The following is a 19,574-nucleotide window of genomic DNA, read 5'->3' on the forward strand; positions in this document are numbered from 1 at the left end:
CGGGCGGGAGACGGGCAGGGGAGGAGCGCAGCGGGCGGGCGGGGCCGGCCGAGCTGCTGGGCCATGTAGGGCGCAGAGCCGCCGAAACGCTGCTGAGACTTGGCTCTGCGCGCCCAGGCGCGGCTGATGCCCCCCGCGCTCCCCACTCTGCTACAGCAGCCGGGCCGCATCTGAACTGCGTGCTCCGCGGCGGGGCCGACGCCAGGTGAGCACAGGCTAGGACAATGGGTCCCCGGGCGAATGTGCCCGGCCGAGTCCGGGGGAGGTGGCGGTACCGGTCTGGGGTGGGGGGCGCGCCCTGCTGCTGTCTCCTTGCCGGGCGCTCTGCTACCCTGGCTTTTTTGGGGGTCAGGACGGTCCACAGTGACCCGGGATCGGGGTCCGGGAGATCTGGGCATCCCGTTCCCTCCTCGTCCCATCCCCCAGCCTTCCGGGACGGCTCCTTGCCTTCTGCCCTGGCGGGCTCTGGGAGTCCAGAGGTCTGAGGACCTTGGAGACCCTTGGCGTTGGAGTTGGAGGCGCTGGTTCGGTCCCCCTCCCGGCTTTTGCTTTTCGTGTGGAGGAGGGGGAGATGGTGTAAGGGTTCCCTGTGGTCCAGACCATGTCTTCGTCCTGGCTTGGAGAATCTCAGGCTACCTCATAGACGTGATCTTCAGCCCCTCCGCAGGAACAGGAGAACCTGAAGGAAAACAGTCCCATCTGCTAACCCCTTGAGCAAGTCTGTAAAGCACCAGGAATAGAGTCCAAGAGTCCTAATCTCAGCCCTGCCAGCTGTTCCTCTCCCCTTAAGCCCCAATCCCCTAAGATTCATCTGAGTGGCTTGCTGAGTGTGTTTGTGGGGGTGACTTCAAGCCCCTCTTCCTCTCCCTCAATCACCTTTCCCCTCTGGGCAGTCACCTCTCAGGCACCTCCAGGCTCTCACCTGTTTTCTCCATCGCCCTCTGTGGGCCAACAGAGGCATGGCACTGCCTGGGCCTATGGGCAGGGACTGAGCAGGGCCCCTTCTCAAGAAGCTGCCCCTTTGGGTGTTGTGGCTTGGCCTGATCATCCACAGAAACTCCGTAGGTCTCTGGGTGGGGAGTCGAGCCCGAGGCACTCAAGTCAATACCCGCTTCAAGGCATTTTGGTTGGGATCCTGGATGTCAGGAGAGTGGACTGTCTTCTTTTGGTTGGAAGGGCCTCTGAGAGCAATTCTCATTACACCCATTGCACAGAGGGGAAGACTAAGGACTGAAGTGGGAAAGGGACTTGCCCAAGGTCATTCAGAGAGTCATAGGCAGAGATGGGACTTAGGGGCTAGAACCCAGCCTCTGACTCTCAGCCCTGGAACTCCTCACCTCAAGTCCCATGCCTCTAGCCTGACCCTTCCCGACAGCCCCGGAAAGGGACCCAGTCCTCAGCTACCCTACTCAATATGGCCTCACTACAGGTTAACCCTTTGAGATGATAGTGGCCTGGTTGCCCGAGCCAGGAGGTAGGGGATCCAGGCATTTGGGTCCACTGACTGCCCTGTGCCCACAGGCCACAATGCTGCTTGGGGCGTCTCTGGTGGGGCTGCTGCTGTTCTCCAAGCTGGTGCTGAAACTGCCCTGGACCCAAGTAGGGTTCTCCCTGCTGTTTCTCTACCTGGGGTCTGGCGGCTGGCGCTTCGTCCGAGTCTTTGTCAAGACCATCAGGCGTGATGTCTTGTGAGTACCTGGTACAACCCTTCCTGGGTCTCCTACACTATGCTGGGCTCCTAATCCCCCAAATCTCCCCAGGCCAGACCCTATGGCCTCTACCAGCACAGGGCACCCAGGCCCCAAAGGAGCAGTCTCTGTTCCACACCCTTCCCCTTGCAATAGTATGTGGTACCTCCATCGCCAAGGTCAAAGTCTCCTCCCAGGGAATCTCCTTAACTTGGTGCTCTTTAGCCTGGAGCAGACTTGGGGGCCTGGGACATACATCAAACACCAGGCGTGTTGAGGAGACATCTGTAAGGAGTCCCGAGAACATGCTATAACTTGTGAGAGGGTGAAGAAGAACCCTGTGGAGAAGGCCCTGTCCTCCGGCTGGCATGAGTCTGAGAGGGCACTGAGTTCTAGAGCAGGCCCTGAATCATGTCAGGGAGAACCTGCTTCCCAGAGAAAGTCAGGGATGGTTCATGGGGATATCCTGTACCAGAAACACCTGCTGCCACCTTCTCTGTGAAAAGTGCTGAGCTGACTCTGGGGGCTGGGGTGGGGAGGGGAATGAGGCAGCCCCAGACCTGGGCCAAGCTTAGACTGGTCAGGGAGACCGGAAGGGCACACAGTCAATCTCTAAACTGGCAGTGCCATGCGGGCAGAGACCCTGGCAGTCTTAATCACGGTAGTATCCCAGTGCCCAGCACCCCGACCCACACCCAGAACAGGTGGCTCGGCATTTGTCAATCTGAGTTGATTGCAGAAGGAGGTATCGAGTGGCCACTGCGGGAAGGGTGGTCGCAGCAGAGAGCTGTGGGAGCGTGAACAAAGGGAGATGGCTTCAGGCCCAGGCCCTGGGGAATCAGAGGAGACCTCCTGGAGGAAAAGCAGTTGTACTTGAGAGTCACCTCAAGGAAGTGGGAGCAGGGGATTCCAGCCAGAGGGCACGGCATCAGCAAAGGCACAGAGGCTGGGGGGCCAGGAAAGTTCAGGGGTCAGAGGTGCCACGGGTGGGGCAGGAAAGGAGGATGTTGCCAAGTGATTCCACAAACACTTATTGAACATCTACCCTGTGCCTGGCACTGAGCAGCGCCCGGGGGCAAGATGGTGAACAAGGCGGACCTTGCTGGGCTCACTGGAAGGGAGACGGGACAAATCGCAAACTCGTCCTTTTTCACTGAGGCAGTTATGGGGAGAGGGACGATACGGGGGTGTGGGAGGTCCAGGATGAGGAGTTTGGACTTTGACTTGGGGCCCTGTAGTCGTGGAAGTCCCCAACAGAGCAGCAGACTCAGAGCAGAGCTTAGAGTGTGCTAGGAGTTGAACTCTGGAGCCGGACAGAACTGAGGTTCAAATGTCAACAGTGCCACGTTCCACCCGTAAAGCCGAGGGCAAACCCTGGCACCGGTTTCCTCCTCTGTACCGGGGAGGGAGTAACCGCCCGGGTCCCTGGTGTTATCGGGTCCCTGATGTTATCGTGCAGCATCAGTGAGCCGCTGCATGTATCGCTGCCCCGCACACAGGTGCTGGGAAAGGGGTGTCACAAGTGCTCAGACCAGGGCCTCCGGACCCCCACTCCCAAGCCCAGCAGTCACAGCTCCCTTGCTCATCCCTCTCCCGCCCCACACCCAGCGGCGGCATAGTGCTCCTGAAGGTGAAGGCCAAGGTCCAACAGTACCTGCGGGAGCGGCGCACGGTGCCCATCTTGTTCGCCTCCACGGTCCAGCGCCACCCGAACAAGACGGCCCTGATCTTCGAGGGCACGGACACCCACTGGACCTTCTGCCAGCTGGATGACTACTCAAGCGGCGTGGCCAACTTCCTGCAGGCGCGGGGCCTGGCCTCGGGCGACGTGGTCGCCCTCTTCATGGAGAACCGCAATGAGTTTGTGGGCCTGTGGCTGGGCATGGCCAAGCTGGGCGTGGAGGCAGCGCTCATCAACACCAACCTCCGGCGGGACGCGCTGCGCCACTGCCTGACCTCCTCCCAGGCCCGGGCCCTCATCTTCGGCAGCGAGATGGCCCCAGGTGAGCCCCAAAGGGGCAGGGGACAGGCAGGGAGTCCCACGGGACTGCCACAACCCCCCTCCAGCCCTGGGGGAGCCTGTGTGGCTCACCGGTTAAGGGCATGAGCCCTGGAGTCAGATGGCCTGGGCTCTGCCCCTGGTAGGCTGGAGACCCGAGTGAGACCCTGTGCTTCGGTCTCCTCACCATAGCACCTGCCTCCTGCTGTTTTCAGGGAGACACTTGACCTGAAGCATTAACAAAGTGGCCGATGCTAGGTGACCCCTCAGGCATAATGGTAACTGTTCTTGTGACTAATTAGGCCTCATCTATAAAATGGGAGCAAGAATCTGTTCCCTGCTCTCCTGCAGAGCTTATGTTTATTGGCTGCCACGTTGGGCACTGACCATGTGCTGAGTTTGGGGCTTTACGAAAGCAGCTCTAATCTCCACTAAGCCTGGTGAGGTAGAGATTGTCATCTTGGCTTTACAGATGAGGAGACTGAGGTTGAGAGTGGCGTGAGGCACTCACCCAGAGCCATGCAGCCGTTAAGTGACAGAACCGGGATTTGATCCTGGGCGTGACCACAGTGTCCCTGTTCTTTCTCCCCATGCTGCTGTGACTGTGGGATAATGGGCAGGAGAGGTTCTTAAGATGCTGACAGGGGAGGAGGAAAGATGCAGCAGGGAGAGGGGAGAGGGTTGGACAAGTCAAGAGGAAGCCAGAGGAGTTGTGGCTGAGTGGGCCAGACTGGCCTGCGCTCAGGGCGGGTGAGTATCTGGACATGTGTAGTGCACAGGAGAGCCTGAGAGAAGGTTCCCACCCTCTGAAGAGGCTGGAGGGCTGCCAGCCTCTGACCCCCACTCCTCCCTCCTAACCAGTCCCCCATAGACTAGCATAGTACAGTGGGTAGGGCCATAGTAAGCCTTGGTGTGAGATAGAGCTGGCTTTGAGTCCCAGCTCCAGCACATTCAAGCTGTGAGTGAATCCCTCCCATTCTCAGAGCCTCAATTTTCTCATCTGTAAAATGGGCTGTTATTGGTACCTGTTTCCTGGGGTGTGTGAGCAGGAGCATGCATGTAAAGAGCCCGTAGCGTAGTTAGCCAGCAGCTACTGGGAGCTGTTGCTCCTCTCAGCATCTTCCTTACAACGAGGTCCCAGGTGCTTCACTCATCTCTCTGCCCTACCCAGCCAGCCTCCCCTGACGACATGCTTAGCTCCGGCACAAGCAGAGGTTCTGGGAACACGGGGTGTCCTGGCCTGCCTGCTGATCTGCCTTGTTTCCCCCACAGCTGTCCTTGAGATCTGTGCCAACCTGGACCCCTCCGTCAGCCTCTTCTGCACCGGTGCCTGGGAGGCCAGCGCAGTGCCCGCTGGCACGGAGCACCTGGACCCCCTGCTAGAAGATGCCCCTAAGCACCTGCCCAGCCGCCCCAACAAGGGCTTCGTAGGTGGGCCCCTCACCCCCACAGGGGGGTTCTAAGATGGCCAGGGACAGAGCAGTGGCCTCAAGCCTGGGTTCTTCTGTAAACTTGCTGTGTGACCTGGAGTGAGTCATGTCACCTCCCTTTTCTGTCTGGGAAAATGAGGACAGTAATCCTGGGCTTACTACGAAGGCTGCATGAGCTGATGTGCGTGAAAGTGCCCGGCACACAAAGCACAGTTCTTGAACAGCCTTCGTTGACGCCTGACATGTGCAGGGTCACGTGGAGCCCAGGAGCCTGCCTCGCCTGAGTTTGGGCTGGGCTTGGACCAGGGGCGAGACCCTGTGCATAGTCACCCACCGCCTGTTCAGTGCAGGCCCCTATTGGTCTGTGATCCCCTCCCTGCTCTGGGCTGCCTCCCCCCGACTTCTAGGCAGCCTTCCAGACCCTCTCACCTCTCTTCCTGTCCACTCCAGCCTGCCTTGTGGAGCCCACGGCTTGCAGCATTGCCTGGGGGTTCAGAGCCTGGGCCAAGTTCATATCCCGGCTCTACTGCTTCCCTTGTATGACCCTGAACACCTGAGCTGCCCTTTGAGCCTCGGTTCCCAGAGCCATAAAATTGGGGATGGCAACAGAACCTATGTTTGAGGGTTGGAAAAGGTCCAGTGGAAAGCTAGGGTATGACCGGAAGTGCTCAGTAACTGGCCGTCATCGTCATTATCGTTTAACCTCTGCCATGTGTGGATCTGGTCCGCTGGGTGCTTTTGTAAGCTCCTTGAGGGCAGGACTCTGGCTGGTTGAGCCTGGTGCCAAGCCTAGGGCTGACATACTGCATGCACCCTGAGAACGTGAGATAGTTACTATATGACATGCAGCGGCATTCCTGACCTCCTAAAACCTCCAGCCTGGTGGGGCTGACCTCATACAGAAACCGTAACGTGACAATCCCTGGTCCTGGCAGTGGGGGAATACAGAAATGGTCAGTGGTGCGAAAGCTACCTCTGCACCCGGCTTCCTGCAGCTAACCCTCCCCACGCAGTAGGCATCACCTCCTTCGAGAAGCCCTCCCTGGCACCTCCCCTCCCTGGAGCCTGGGTCAAGTGCTGCTGCTGGGCTTTGGCAGGCCCTGTGCTTCCCAACACTCTGTGCTCAGTATTGGAAATAACCATGTCCTCATCTTCCTGTCCCACTTGGCTCTCACCTCCACCCAGGCAAGGCCTGTGCTCATCTTAGTCACTGATGTCTCCCCAGGCCTGGCACAGAGCGAGGGCTCAGAAAAAGTTCGTTGAAGTATGCAGTGCAGGCATTAGAGCAGAGTGGTGCCTGGGGTCATCAGTGTAGGCTTTCTGGAGGAGGTGTGATGGGAGTGGGTGTTGAGTGATGTACACCTACAGATGTTCGTCTGCCTGACTCTGTGCCCAGCGCTGTTCTGCCCCCTCTCACAGCTGTTCCTGTGTCTGTTTTCTTCAGATAAGCTCTTCTACATCTACACGTCAGGCACCACAGGGCTGCCCAAAGCTGCCATCGTGGTGCACAGCAGGTAAGGGGAAGTTGCCCTGGGGGGAGGCCTGGGGATGGTGGGGCCTCGGAGCCACTCTTCCTGCCTTTCCAGCGGCCCACCGAGCCCTTGGCCCTCTGCCCTCCCAGGTATTACCGCATGGCTGCCCTGGTGTACTACGGCTTCCGCATGCGGCCCGACGACATCATCTACGACTGTCTCCCCCTCTACCACTCTGCAGGTATCCCAGGCCTGTCCACTCAGCCTCCAGCACCCCCAGAGTCTTGGAAGCCCCACCTTTCTTGGCAGGCAGCATGTTGAAGTAGAAACATTTGAGCTTTGGAGTCAAATCTGGGTTCAAATACAGACGTGGGCATTGATCTCTGAATGAAAGTGGCCACACCAGCAAAAGTGGTGTGTATGGCTGTGTCCTGCAGGGCACCTGGGCTGGTCTGACCATTCAGTTCATTTCCACAGGTATGCACAGTCTTAGGAGCTGCTTGGTCTTAGGAGCTTTTAGAAAGACAGAGATGGAATAAATATAATTCCTGCCCTCAAGGTGCTTAGGGTTTGGGTGTGTGTGTTTGGGGCAGGATGAATGATGGGACCCTACCCTGACTCTTAATACAAGAAATGGCATTGAGTGTGGGGAGAGGCAGGGAGCAGGAGCTCAGTTCAAGGGAAGAGCCCAGTGATGGCCTGGAAGGCTTCCTGGAGGAGGTGCACCCAAGGCAGGCAGATGTGAGGTGCAGAAGCTAGGCGGGCTAGCTCAGTGCCTCCTGGCTGAATGGTAGCGTTACGGGTCTGGGAGCAGGAGCTTGGGGCCAGCTCCAGAGGCCTCAGGGGACAGTCTAAGGAGTGCGTACTCAATCCTATAGGCACTGGAGAGCCATGGAAGGTGTCTGACTGGCGAGAGAGATATGACCAGTTAGTGTTGGAGGGACAGGACAGGAGAGAGAAAGGGAAAGAGCCTTTGAGGAGGTTGGGCTGTACAAGAGGAGGCTCTAGAGGGAAGGGTCTCCTGTCTACCTGACCTCTGAGGCCCACCCCTCTGCCTTCAGGAAACATCGTGGGAATCGGGCAGTGCCTGCTCCATGGCATGACGGTGGTGATCCGGAAGAAGTTCTCAGCTTCCCGCTTCTGGGACGATTGTATCAAATACAACTGCACAGTGAGTGAGAGGGGAAAGGGATGAGCATCCCTGTCCCATCGTGACCCTCCCACCAGGTCTACCCAGGGACATCTTTCTTACAGCTGAGGGCAGCCAGCCATTTATTTGGGGCAACACTCCCATTGTTCAGATGGGGAGACTGAGGCCCAGAGAGGGAAGGGATTGCACAGCCGGCCCCTGGGGTAGTAGGGGTAGGGGCTTGGGGGGTTGGGGGGCAGTGAAGTAAGAGTAGCCTCAGGGGCCCAGACTCACACCAAGTCCATCCCCAGATCGTGCAGTACATTGGCGAACTGTGCCGCTACCTCCTGAACCAGCCGCCCCGGGAGGCGGAAAACCGGCACCGGGTGCGCATGGCACTCGGCAACGGCCTCCGGCAGTCCATCTGGACCAACTTCTGTAGCCGCTTCCACATTCCCCAGGTGGCCGAGTTTTACGGGGCCACTGAGTGCAACTGCAGCCTGGGCAACTTCGACGGCCAGGTGCGGCCCAGGTTGGGGACGCGGATGGACCACGGAAGGCACGGGTGGCAGAGGGGAGAGCAGAGTTCCAGTGTGGGAGTGTGGGTGCTGGAGGGCCCCCCCAGCCCCCAAACTGTCCAGTTTCAGGCCCTTGGTGGGAGCACCTGGGCCCAAGTCTCGGCCTTTGCAGGTGGGGGCCTGTGGATTCAACAGCCGCATCCTGTCCTTCGTGTACCCCATCCGGCTGGTTCGCGTCAACGAGGACACCATGGAGCTGATCCGGGGGCCTGACGGCATTTGCCTTCCCTGCCAGCCAGGTCTACCCTAGGGTTGCAGTTGGGGGTCAGAGTGGGAGGGGCTGGCTCAGGAGGGAGATGGGGCCGCGGGGTGGGGAGCCCCATCCTGATCAGCAGCCGGAAGTCAGCTCTTCTCTCAAGGCTGCCAGGCATTTATTTCTTCATCCGTCCATCCATTCAGTCACCGTCCCATCCACCCAGTCTATTGGTGCACTTTCGTGTTGTGGACCCCGGGCCCAGGCCGCCTCAGCCCCCCAGCTCTGTGCCTGAGTCCCACACCTGCACGAGGTTGTCCTGAGGAGACCATGTGGCACGGAATGTAAAGCTCTTTAAGCAGAGCCAGGGCCCGGGGAGTGCTGGCTCTGGTTAGGCCGTCCACGTAGGGCTTGACGACCCTTTCATTTGTTTGTTCGACTTTGCATTTGTTCAGTGACCAGACTTTACCGAGACGCTCCCTGCCCTCAGGGCTCCCGGGGTGGGGCGGGGAGAAGTGGGCGTTTCTGTGGACAGCTGCCAGGCGGACTTGGTGTGAAAGAGACCCCAGGGCGGGTCTGACCCCGCCTCCCCTGCCCACAGGTGAGCCGGGCCAGCTGGTGGGCGCCATCATGCAGCAGGACCCCCTGCGGCGCTTCGACGGCTACCTCAACCGGGGCGCCAACAACAAGAAGATCGCCAAGGATGTCTTCAAGAAGGGGGACCAGGCCTACCTCACCGGTGGGTGGGCACCTCTCCCTAGGCCTTTGCCGCCCCTTGGGGAGGGGGGAGAGGACTGAAGGGGCCTTTCGCCACCCTCCGAGAGCACCTCCCCGGGACTCCCCGGGCCCCACCTCACCCAGCCCCTCTCTAGGCGACGTGCTGGTGATGGACGAGCTGGGCTACCTGTACTTTCGGGACCGCACGGGGGACACCTTCCGCTGGAAAGGCGAGAACGTGTCCACCACGGAGGTGGAGGGCACGCTCAGCCGCCTGCTGGCCATGGCCGACGTGGCCGTGTATGGCGTCGAGGTGCCAGGTACCCGGGGAGGCGGGAGGTGCCGGGCGTGTGTGCGGAGGGGCCGCAGGGGCCATCGCCAGCCGCTCACCGTCCACTCTGCCACCCCCAGGAAACGAGGGCCGGGCCGGCATGGCCGCTGTGGCCAGCCCCTCCGGCAGCTGTGATCTGGAGCGCTTAGCCCAGCTCCTGGAGAAGGAGCTGCCCCTGTATGCCCGCCCCATCTTCCTGCGCTTCCTGCCTGAGCTGCACAAAACAGGTCTGTCCCCACCCCCTGACCCCAGCTCCAACTCACAGGTGCCAGGAGGCCAAGGCCCCTTCCTGGGTCCTTCTGAGAGGCTGGGGTGCCTGTCGTTTTCTCTTCAGCCACAGCCTTGCCAAGTGGTTGGTAACCTGACCTACCTGTGAGCAGACCCAGCCTTCAGGGAGAGAGGGTGCATCCGTTCTCAGTGGGACAAATACCGACTGAGTGTCTAGTCTGCTCCAGGCACTGTGCTAGGCCCTGGGGGCAGGACCTGTGCCTTCTGGGAGCTTCTAGAGCAGCAGGGGAGGCAGCGACAGGATAAGGAATTCCAAAGATAAAGAATGGAATGCAGATGAAACTGACAGGAAAGTGAATGAGGGGGTTGGGGGTGACTGGGAGGCTCCCCTGAGGAGGTGCGGTTTCAGCGGAGACCAGAGAGAGAGGAGGAGCCGGGGGGAGGACTTCGTGGGGGTGGGAGGCCTTCCGGGCTCTGGGAACAGCCAGTGCGGAGTCCCTGAGGCAGGGAGGCGCTTGGCTGCTAGAGGAATGAAAGGAGGCCCCCGAAGCTGGAGCAGTGAGGGGTGGGCAGCGGCGTGAGGTGGGACGGCGAGGGCGGCAGGGGCCTTGTGGGCCGGGGAGGGGGGCTTGGACTCTACCGGGGGCAGTGGGGAGCCACAGAAGTGTTTGAGCAAGGTAGTGACCTGCTCAGAGTCGTGTCCTGTGTGGAGGCTGGGGGAGGCTGCAGGTGGCCCAGGGGGAGGGGGAGACGAAAGAGGGGAGGGGCGAGTGGTGGGTCCACCGGCACACGGCGGGGTGGTGCCGTCCTTCTGTCTGTCGGTCCTCTCGGGAGTTTCTCCGGGCAGGAAGCTCTGAGGCTCATGCCCCGACCTCCCCTCCGCTCTCCTCGGTCCTTGCTGCCTGTCCTGCCTCCCCCCACTGCTCAGCCTCTCCCTGGCTGCTCAGCCGGGGCCGAGGCTGCCCGGCCGCCCCCGGGGCGGCATCGTGTCAGCCCCGCCTGGATGGAAGGCCTTCCCTGACTAACGTGGCCCCTGGGCACACCTGAAGCTCTGGGGAGGGTCGGACGCGGACACTGGTACTGCGCTCAGAACCGAGACTGCGAGCTCCCTGAGGGCTGGGCGGCCGCTGTGACTTCTGTGTCCAGGAGGGACAGCTTGCTGTCAGACCTCAGGCTTCAGACAGGCTTTGCTGCAGAACACCCCCAAACTTACTTAGGACTCAAAACAGCCATTTTATTTGCTCACACAATTTGTGGGTCAGCAGTTTGGGGTTAAGTTCAGCTGAGTGTTCTTCTGTTGGCCCCATCTAGGGTCAAATAGTGCCATCGGGTGTAAGAGGGCCTCCCTCACGTGGGGCTTCTGGCTGGTTGGCTCTGCAGTGATGTCCACAGAACGGTGGTGATGGCAGTGTGCTCTATCCGCGCTCTGCGCTCTCCATCACGGCAGCTACCAGCCCCAGGTAGCTGTTGAGCACTTGAAGTGGGACCAGTGTGACACGGAAACTGAATTTTAAATTTCGTTTCATTTTAATTAAATTTGCATAGCCACATATGGCCAGTGGCTACCCACTTAGCGCCAGTCTAAGCGGCCCTTCCTGGGGTGGTTCTGCTCTGTTCCATGTGGTTTCTCCTCCTTCAGAGGCTAGACTGGTCTCAGGGCACCCCCGAGAGGGTGGGGATGGAAGCTGCAAGGCCCCTTGAGGCCTAGACCACCCACAACATGGCCTCTTCCGCAGTCTGTGAGTCAGAGCCAGTTGTAAGGCCAGTTTGGATTCAAGTAGCCCTTGAGAAAGACTCCATCTCTTGCTGGGAGAAGTGGCCAGTCCACACGGCAGAGGAGTACCTGGGGAGAAGCTGTAGCCATTTCTGGCATCTATCACACTTGGGTTCAAATCCCAGCTCCACTGCCTACGAGCTGTGTGACGTTGGCTCAGAGACGTGTCCCTGAGCCTCAGTCTTCTCATATATATAGAGGGGCTAAGACCGTTGATTGAAAGATGCATCATTTATATTACATACTATTAGGGGGAAAAACACTAATTGAGCTATTTCAGAGATGTTGAAATCTGAAATCTTGTGCATCTTAGAATCCATAGAATATGGTTGCGCACCTGCCCCTGGGGTTGATGTGCGGATTGCATGAGATCACGTCTGTACCTGGGCGGTGCTCAGATGAAAGGGAGCCATCAGGGAAGACCTGCGTTCTGGTCTTCACTCTGCTGTCGCTCAGCATGTGGCCCTGAAGGAATAGCTTCTCTTCTTCAGGTCTCCGTTTCCCTGTCTGCAAAAAGGGGTGGGTAACTTGGCCCCTTCCCCTTTGCCGGGGCTGCTCTGAGGAGTGACACATAATGTAATGGATGGAGCCTTTGCAAACTGTAGAGGGCTGTGCCCTTCCTCCCACGCCTCCCCTTTCCGGGGTCCTCTCCAGCCCTCCTCCTCTGCCCCTCCTCAACCCTGGCGGGAGGGCGGGTTCCGAGAACTCGGGCCCCTGCCCTGCACCCTCTGACCCTTCTTCCCCCTTGTCTTCTCCCTCCCTCAGGGACCTTCAAGCTACAGAAGACAGACCTGCGAAAGGAGGGCTTTGACCCAACAGTTTTGAAAGACCCACTGTTCTACCTGGATGCCCGGAAGGGCCGCTATGTCCCTCTGGACCGAGAGGCCTACACTCGCATCCAGGCGGGCGAGGAGAAGCTGTGATTTGCCCCGAGTCCCTCTGAGGGCCACCGGATGCTGGACCCAGAGCACCAGCTCCCACCCCAGAGGGTTCCTGGGCAAAGCCAGACCAAAGCAAGAAGGGCCTGGCCTCACAACCCCAAGGTGCCGACCCCTACCCCTCAAAACTGCCAAGGGACTCACTGCCGCCTCCCCCTCCCCCCGAGGCTTTCTGTGAAAGCCTCATCTCCATGTTATGTCTTCAGGGGGCCTCTGGGCCCCAGGCTGAGACTGAGACTGGGCCCCTCAGGATGATGTCTTAGGGCAGGACAGGGGAGGTGGAGGGTCACCAAGCACTCTCCGGAGAACAGGCAGCTTGTAAATGGGACCAGGGCAGAAGCCCCCAGACTCAGGAAGCCAGCAGAGTGGGTGGGGGCAGCGGTGGCCGTGGATCAGGTGTCCGAATAAGATCCAGGCCCTGGAGCCGCTCAAGCGTCCTCAGCCCTGCCGGTGCCTGTAGGAGGGCAGGAGAGGGACTGAGCTGTAGCAGCAGCCTGGACGGGGCACCCCTCTCATCCTCCTCTCTCTGGGTGCCTGCCTCGCTGTCCCTCAGGCAGGCCCTTTCTGTCTTTGTGGGTCTGTCCTTGTCACCTCCTCCGTCTCCGGCCTGGCCTGGCTATGAAAGGAGAAGGGGTGGGGGGCGCTCAGGGGCCAATAAACTCTGCCTTCCTCCCCCTGCCTGTGTGCATGCCACCTGAGCTCACCCCAGCCTGCTCAGGCCCCAACTTCTGCCCCATTCACTCACTCCTCCATTCATTCGTTCATTTGGACTGAGGGATATAGCAGGTTATCTTAGATGGGGGGGCAGTTCCCACCTGAGCCTGGCAGGGTGTTTTAACAGCATGATCTTGAGAGTCTAAACCAGCTGTGTCACTTATGAGCTTGTGGCCTTGGGCAAGTGACTTTGTCTTCTCTGTGACAAGGGAATGATCAGTTAGGATTCAGAGAGCTAAAGGGAGCCAGTATGAGGAAAGGGCTGTTCAGAGGCCTAGAGGGAGGAAACCCTAACCCAGCACAGGGTCCCATCTCCAGACCCTTGCTCATGCTGTTCCTTCTGCCAGGGGTGCATTTTCCCAGGGCTTTGGCAGGGGTGCTGTGCAAGGCAGAGCAGGGCTGCCTAACCAGCTGGGTAGAGTCTAGGAAAGCTTCCTGGAGCAGTCTTTCCAGAGCTGTCAGCAGTGCCAGCGGAGGGCCAGCTGTCCCCTAGGGCCCAACCCTGGAGTTGAACGCAGGCTGGAAATGCGCAGCCCAATGGAAAGAGGGTCCACCCCAAGCCAGGGCAGCAGGCAGCGTGTGTGCCCCAGGGCATCATCTTCACTATTTAACCCTCAGCACCGTCTGTCACTTGACTGAGGCCACAGAGCAAGTAGTGGGGACTGGAATGCCAGCCCCAGCCCCTCGCCCTTCCCGCTGCTCCGCTGCCTCCTTGGTGCAGAAGGCAGCAGGAAAGCCAGATGAGCTTCCATTCCACGCATGCTTGTGGAGCCAACTGTGAGCCACACCCCAGGCCAGCAGCTGACTGGGTGGTGGGTGACATGGGTGAGAAATCTGGGGTGCCTCCTGGGGGAGTGACCTTTGAAAGACAGTAGAGTCTGGTGCCACTCTTGGGAGAAGAGGAGGCAGCGCTGGAGTTGGCCCCTGGAGAGCGAGGCTGGTGCGGGTGGGGTTTGGGAGTGGCAGGCATGGCTGCAGTGCCCTAGTGTGACCAGCGGAGGGCGCACGGCTCCTGCAGAATCCAGTCCAGCCTTTGGAGCTCAGCCAAGGGAAGCTGGAAGGAGGGAGTGCAAGTCCCCACTTCACCCCCAGCGGTACTCAGCCCAGAGGACTCTGTGGTGGGCCTTTGATCAGGCTCCCAAGGGGCTGGACTTGGCTGACAGTGAAGCTTCGTGTCTTTAACCCTCAGCAATGACTGCTCTCCGACGGGAAGGAGCCCCCCAGTGGTCCCTGTTCCTTTCCCTGGTTGAACACAGTCACCCAGAGGCAGTATGGAGTGGTGGTTAAAAGCTCCCACTCAGGAGCCAATCAGGCCTGAGTTCAAGTCCATTTGCCAGGCTAGGCCTCAGTTTCCTCTCCCATAAATGGTGGTCTAGGAATCCCTACCTTGGGACAATTGTGAACGTGTAATGAGATCGTGCTTGGAAATCTCTTAGCACGGGGTCTGGTGCTGATAGTTGTGCAGTACATGGTAGTTAAAAGAAAAAAGGAGCAGTGTTGAGGTGTTAAGACCCCAGACTAGGCCTGTTTCCCACTTCTGCACCAGCACCCGCCCCCAGCCCCTCCATGTAGGGACGGGGCTGGTGGGCCCCTGGGCCTTGCAGCTCTCCTGTCTGCCTTTGGTCATCCCAAACCACGGCTGTGTGAGTCATCCCCTGGGCCTGCAGTCGGTGCTCAATACATGCTTGTGAAGTTAACGATAGCTGCTGTTTACTGGGCATTTCCTGACATCTACATAGTGCTTCACAGTTTACAAAGCACTGTGTAAGTACATCAACGGAGCAGATGCTAAAGCCCTACTCTGTGCAGGGGGACGGGGCATGGTCAGATCTGCCCTCAGGGAGCCCACTGTCTGGGGGCAGAGGAGAGGGGCCTAGCCAGTCAAGAAGCAAAGGGTGTGTGCTTAGCTGCACCCTAACCCAGAGCCCTGGTCGGCGTGTGGGGGAGGTGAGGAAGTCGTGTTTCATGGTCACAGAGGCTTTTCACGGAAGAGTCATCCAAGAATAGGAGAGGGAAGAATGGCCCAGACAGAAGGAGCCACAAAACATAAAGGCCTGGAGGTGAAGGGCAAGCAGGGCAGATGAAAGAAGGGCAGTGAGGCTGCAGCGGTGGGGCTGGGGGGAGAGTTGAGGCAAGGTATGCAGAGTGAATCCTTTGTGGGCGTTTCTTGCACACTTGAGGACTGGGAGCTCAGCTAGGTAATCCTTGTATCAGGCCAAACCCATTTCCTTCGACTTGCTGACAGCCACTGCGTGTGGAGCACCTCCTATGTGCAGGACGTGAGACCAAGCACTTTATGTGCGTTATTTCATTAAATCCGTAACACAGAGCAGCTACAATTTTTATCCCCACTCCACAGATGAGGAATCTGAGGCTCAGAGAAGCTAAGTCTCTCCACAGACCACAGGGCCTGTGAATAGCAGTGCTAGGATGTAAGCCCCCTTCCCAGAGCCTCAGTGTTCCCATCTGCAGGCTGGGCCGGGGAGGCTGGTAGGGGCCTGCCTTGAGCGTCCCAGAGGTCCTACCACCCTTAGACAGGCGAGTGGCTGCCCAGGCCAGTGCTTGGTGTATCACTTTCAATCCCTGGGAAGAAGGTTAAATACCTCTGAGGGGCCTATTGAGGCGCTGGCGGCAAGGGAAGGGGCGACTGAGTGACTTTCAAAGGGGCCTGAATGCGTGGCCAGCCCCTCCCCTGGAGGAGGGGGCCCTGCTTCCTCCCGGCCTAATGATATTCTGGGCTCAGCCCTCATCTTTGGCGGCAGTTTAACCCGAGCCGGGGCGGATTTCTTTCTCACTGATCTCAGCTTGACACCCAATTAGCACAAGAATGGGAGGTGGAAGCCTGCAAGAGGCGCCTCCCAGCCTCCCGGGGCGCACGAGGGGAGCAGGCGGGGAGACAAAGGGCAGCGGGCAGGGGGGCCCCCGCGCCCTCGTCTCCCCTGCAGACCCCGCCATTGTCTCCCTAGGAGCTTCAGAGGGGAAGGAGGCCAACGCCCGGCTAGCCAGCCTGCTGGAGGGACGGGGTTGGGGCCCAAGCCCCTCTTCTGCGTGGATCCCAGGGGAAGGCATTTGGGTGAGCCAAGCCCAACAGGACGCAGTGAGGGTCAGGGATCCTGAAGGCACAACAACCTGGGGTCGAGGCCTGACACGTAGGGGTCCATGAACAAGTCACCGGTTCTCAGCCTCAGTTTTCACATTTGAAAAATGGCGCTAATAGTAACCCCTGTGAGGCATCAATCAGGTCATGCATGTGAAGCTCCTGGCAGAGGCAGAGTGGGGGTCAGTACTTGCTGAATGAGTATAATATGTTAAACTGTTATTGTTACTAATTAGGAGGTTGAGTAGGGTAGGCTTGGGGTCAGGAGAAAGGACTTTCTAAGAATGAGAGCCAGGCATTCAGAGTGGGCTGACTTACTGAGAAGTGAGCTCCCAGTGTATGGGGCTTTGCCAGGAGAAACGGGAGGCCACCCTGCCTGTTGAAATGTGGGAAGGGTTCCCACTCCTCTGGCCTCCCTACATGCCCTCTACTGCCCACCTCCACCTCCCACAATTCCTTGGGACTTGGGCTTCGATGTGACATCCTCTGGGAAGGCTTGCCTAACCCCAGGGCTGGACAGAGTCCTCCTCCAGCTCCCACAGGCCCCCGTGTTTCCCCTTCATGCTACTGATTGCACTGTGTGGTCTATTTTCACATCTGTGTCTTTTCCAAAACATCAGCCCTAGGAAGGCAGGGACCCCTTGGTTTTGTTCACCATTGTGTTCCCAGCACCAGCACCGGAACTGGCACTTAATAGGTGCTCAATGAATGTTTGTCAAATGGATGAAGCTTTTCAAAAGCTCCTTAGCTTTCCCATTCCAGCCTCAGGAGGCAGCGGTTCACAGGGTTAGAGGATATTCAACTCATAGAGGTGGGCTAAAATCAGAGGCCTTTACCTTGTTGGCAAAGAGAAGACATTAAATGACTTTGAGCAGGGAATTGATATGTGTTCACTCATGCATTCATTCATTAACTCATTCAGCAAGCACTTACCAAATCTCTACAATGTATAAAGCTCTTTATTATGAGCTAAGGCTCTAGGATGAATCAGGCAAGGTTTCTAGAGCTCAGCCCTTGGAGGAGCTGGTGGAAATATCTTAGAATATGTGAGTGTATGTGTGTGTGTGTGTGTGTGCATGTGTGTATGTGTGCGAACATATATATATATATATATATTTTTTTTTTTTTTTAAATGCCTCACTGTGCAACTTGTGGGATCTTAGTTCCCCAACCAGGGATCGAACCCAGGCCCTTGGCAGTGAAAGTGCAGAATCCTAACCACTGGACCACCAGGGAATTCCCTAGAATATTTTTGCTGAAAAGACCTTAAGAGATCATTTGGCCCCAAAACCTTCTTTACAGATTGGGGAAACTGAGTTCCACAGTTTCCACTGGGGCCTTTCCATTTACCACAGGATTCTTCTGTACTTTTCGAGGACCAGGGCTGTGTCTCATTTGCCCTCATTTTGCCAGTGCCCTGGAACCGTGCCTGATACACTGAAGGCACTCAGGGCTGTCTGTGGAGTCGAATTGTACAAGGAAGCCAAGGCCAGAGGGAGGGAGTGGGAGGCAGGCAGGCCAGAGAAGCAGGTGCAGGTGAGAGGTGATGGGGGTGGTGGTGGTGGAAGAACGTGGGGTTGCAAAATCAGCTTAACAAGGAGATGAGTCCAAATGTGGTGACTGTCTGGGTGTGGAAGAGAATTAAGAACAATGTCCAAGGTGTCTTGCTGAGGTGTTTCCGTGGATGGCAGTGGTATCCTTGAGATGGGGAACACGGGGAGCCTGTCTTAGGATGCGAGGCACTGTGCCAAGAACTCACTTAGTTCTGACTACAACCCTATGGGGGCTGTTACTATCTTCATTTTACAGATGAGGAAACTGAGACACAAAGACGTTAGGGACTTAACCAAAGACACAGTAGGAAGTGGTGGGACCTGGATGTAAAGCCGGCAGCTCTTAGTGATGACTGCATCCTTATATCCACACTTAACCACCAGGCTACCCCACCTACTCTACTAATGCTGGGTTCGATTTTGGAAGTGTGGTTTAGATGCCCTGGGAGATCCACTTTACCCCTTTTGTGCCCTGGGCTTTTGTAACAGGCTGCAGTGGTCTCCCTATCTCCTTCCCTGTTCCCCCCAAACGTTCTCCACACTGCAGCCAGGAAGGTTTTTTTGGGTTTTTTTAATAAATTTATTTATTTGTTTATTTATTTATTTATTTTTGGCTGTGTTGGGTCTTCGTTGCTGTGAGCGGGCTTTCTCTAGTTGTGGTGAGCTGGGGGGCTACTCTTCGTTGCAGTGCGTGGGCTTCTCATCGCGGTGGCTTCTCTTGTTGCGGAGCACGGGCTCTAGGCGTGTGGGCTTCAGTAGTTGTGGCGCGTGGGCTCAGTAGTTGTGGCGCACGGGCTTAGTTGCTCTGAGGCATGTGGGATCTTCCCGGACCAAGGCTCAAACCCATGTCCCCTGCATTGGCAGGCGGATTCTTAACCACTGCGCCACCAGGGAAGCCCGGATATTTTTAAATATATTTATGTATGTATATATTTATTTATATGCCACGCCTCACAGTATGCAGGAACTTAATTCCCCGACCAGGGATTGAAACCGCGCCCCCTGTAGTGGTAGCACAGAGTCTTAACCACTGGACCACCAGGGAAGTCCCAGGAAGGATATTTTAAAACACAGTTCTAATAATGTCACACACACACCACACACACACCCCAAAATCCTTCCAAGGTCTACCATTGCTTTTAGAATAGAGACTGAAATTCTTACCTGGCTCGCAAGGCATGATTTGGCCCCTGCCCACCTTTCTAGCCTCATCTCTTTCCAGGCCCTCTGCTCCCCAATTTCCACCTTCTCTTGGTGCTCCAGCACGTTCTCCCACCCAGAGTCTTTGCACCGTCTGTTCTCGCTGGAATGCTCCCAGAGGTTTTTCTCCCCTCACGTCCACCTAGTTTGCTCTACTCAGGCTTTAGCGCTCAGCCCAAGTCGTCCAGTCCATTTTCTTTTTGAAGTTCTTATAATTCCAGATCATTTTTCAGTTTGAGATTTTACATTTATTAGCATGACTCGTATGTTTATTTGATTAGTTTCCCCCACTAAACTGTGAGTGCCCTAAGGGCTGGAACCTTGCCTATCCCGTTCACCCCCGCATCCATTAGCACCAACCAAAATGCCAGGCACACGGAGGACGTGCAATAAATATCTGTTGAATGAGTGCAATCCAAATCGACAGGGCGGTTGGATTACGAGTCGATGGCTCAGGAGAGAGATTTCTGGGCCGGAAATAAAGATTTGGGGGTCACTTATAATTCAAGACGAGTGGACGGGCTCGTCCAAGC

The 19,574-nt window shown here is 57.5% G+C and overlaps 1 protein-coding gene across 1 annotated transcript; it reads left to right on the forward strand.

The window, feature by feature from the left end:
* The first annotated feature begins 21 nt into the window (after positions 1 to 21).
* On the forward strand, positions 22 to 18,436 carry SLC27A4 (solute carrier family 27 member 4). The gene is made up of 13 exons (XM_007194589.2): positions 22 to 205; positions 1,522 to 1,688; positions 3,297 to 3,691; positions 4,960 to 5,118; positions 6,562 to 6,631; positions 6,739 to 6,830; positions 7,651 to 7,760; positions 8,030 to 8,239; positions 8,409 to 8,535; positions 9,091 to 9,228; positions 9,362 to 9,526; positions 9,618 to 9,764; positions 12,305 to 18,436. Exons 2-13 carry the CDS (start codon positions 1,528 to 1,530, stop codon positions 12,460 to 12,462), a joined length of 1,932 nt encoding a protein of 643 aa, XP_007194651.2. The 5' UTR covers positions 22 to 205; positions 1,522 to 1,527; the 3' UTR covers positions 12,463 to 18,436.
* The last annotated feature ends 1,138 nt before the right edge of the window (positions 18,437 to 19,574 follow it).

Source organism: Balaenoptera acutorostrata, chromosome 6 (assembly GCF_949987535.1).
Source record: "Balaenoptera acutorostrata chromosome 6, mBalAcu1.1, whole genome shotgun sequence".
Taxonomy (NCBI): Eukaryota; Metazoa; Chordata; class Mammalia; order Artiodactyla; family Balaenopteridae; genus Balaenoptera; species Balaenoptera acutorostrata.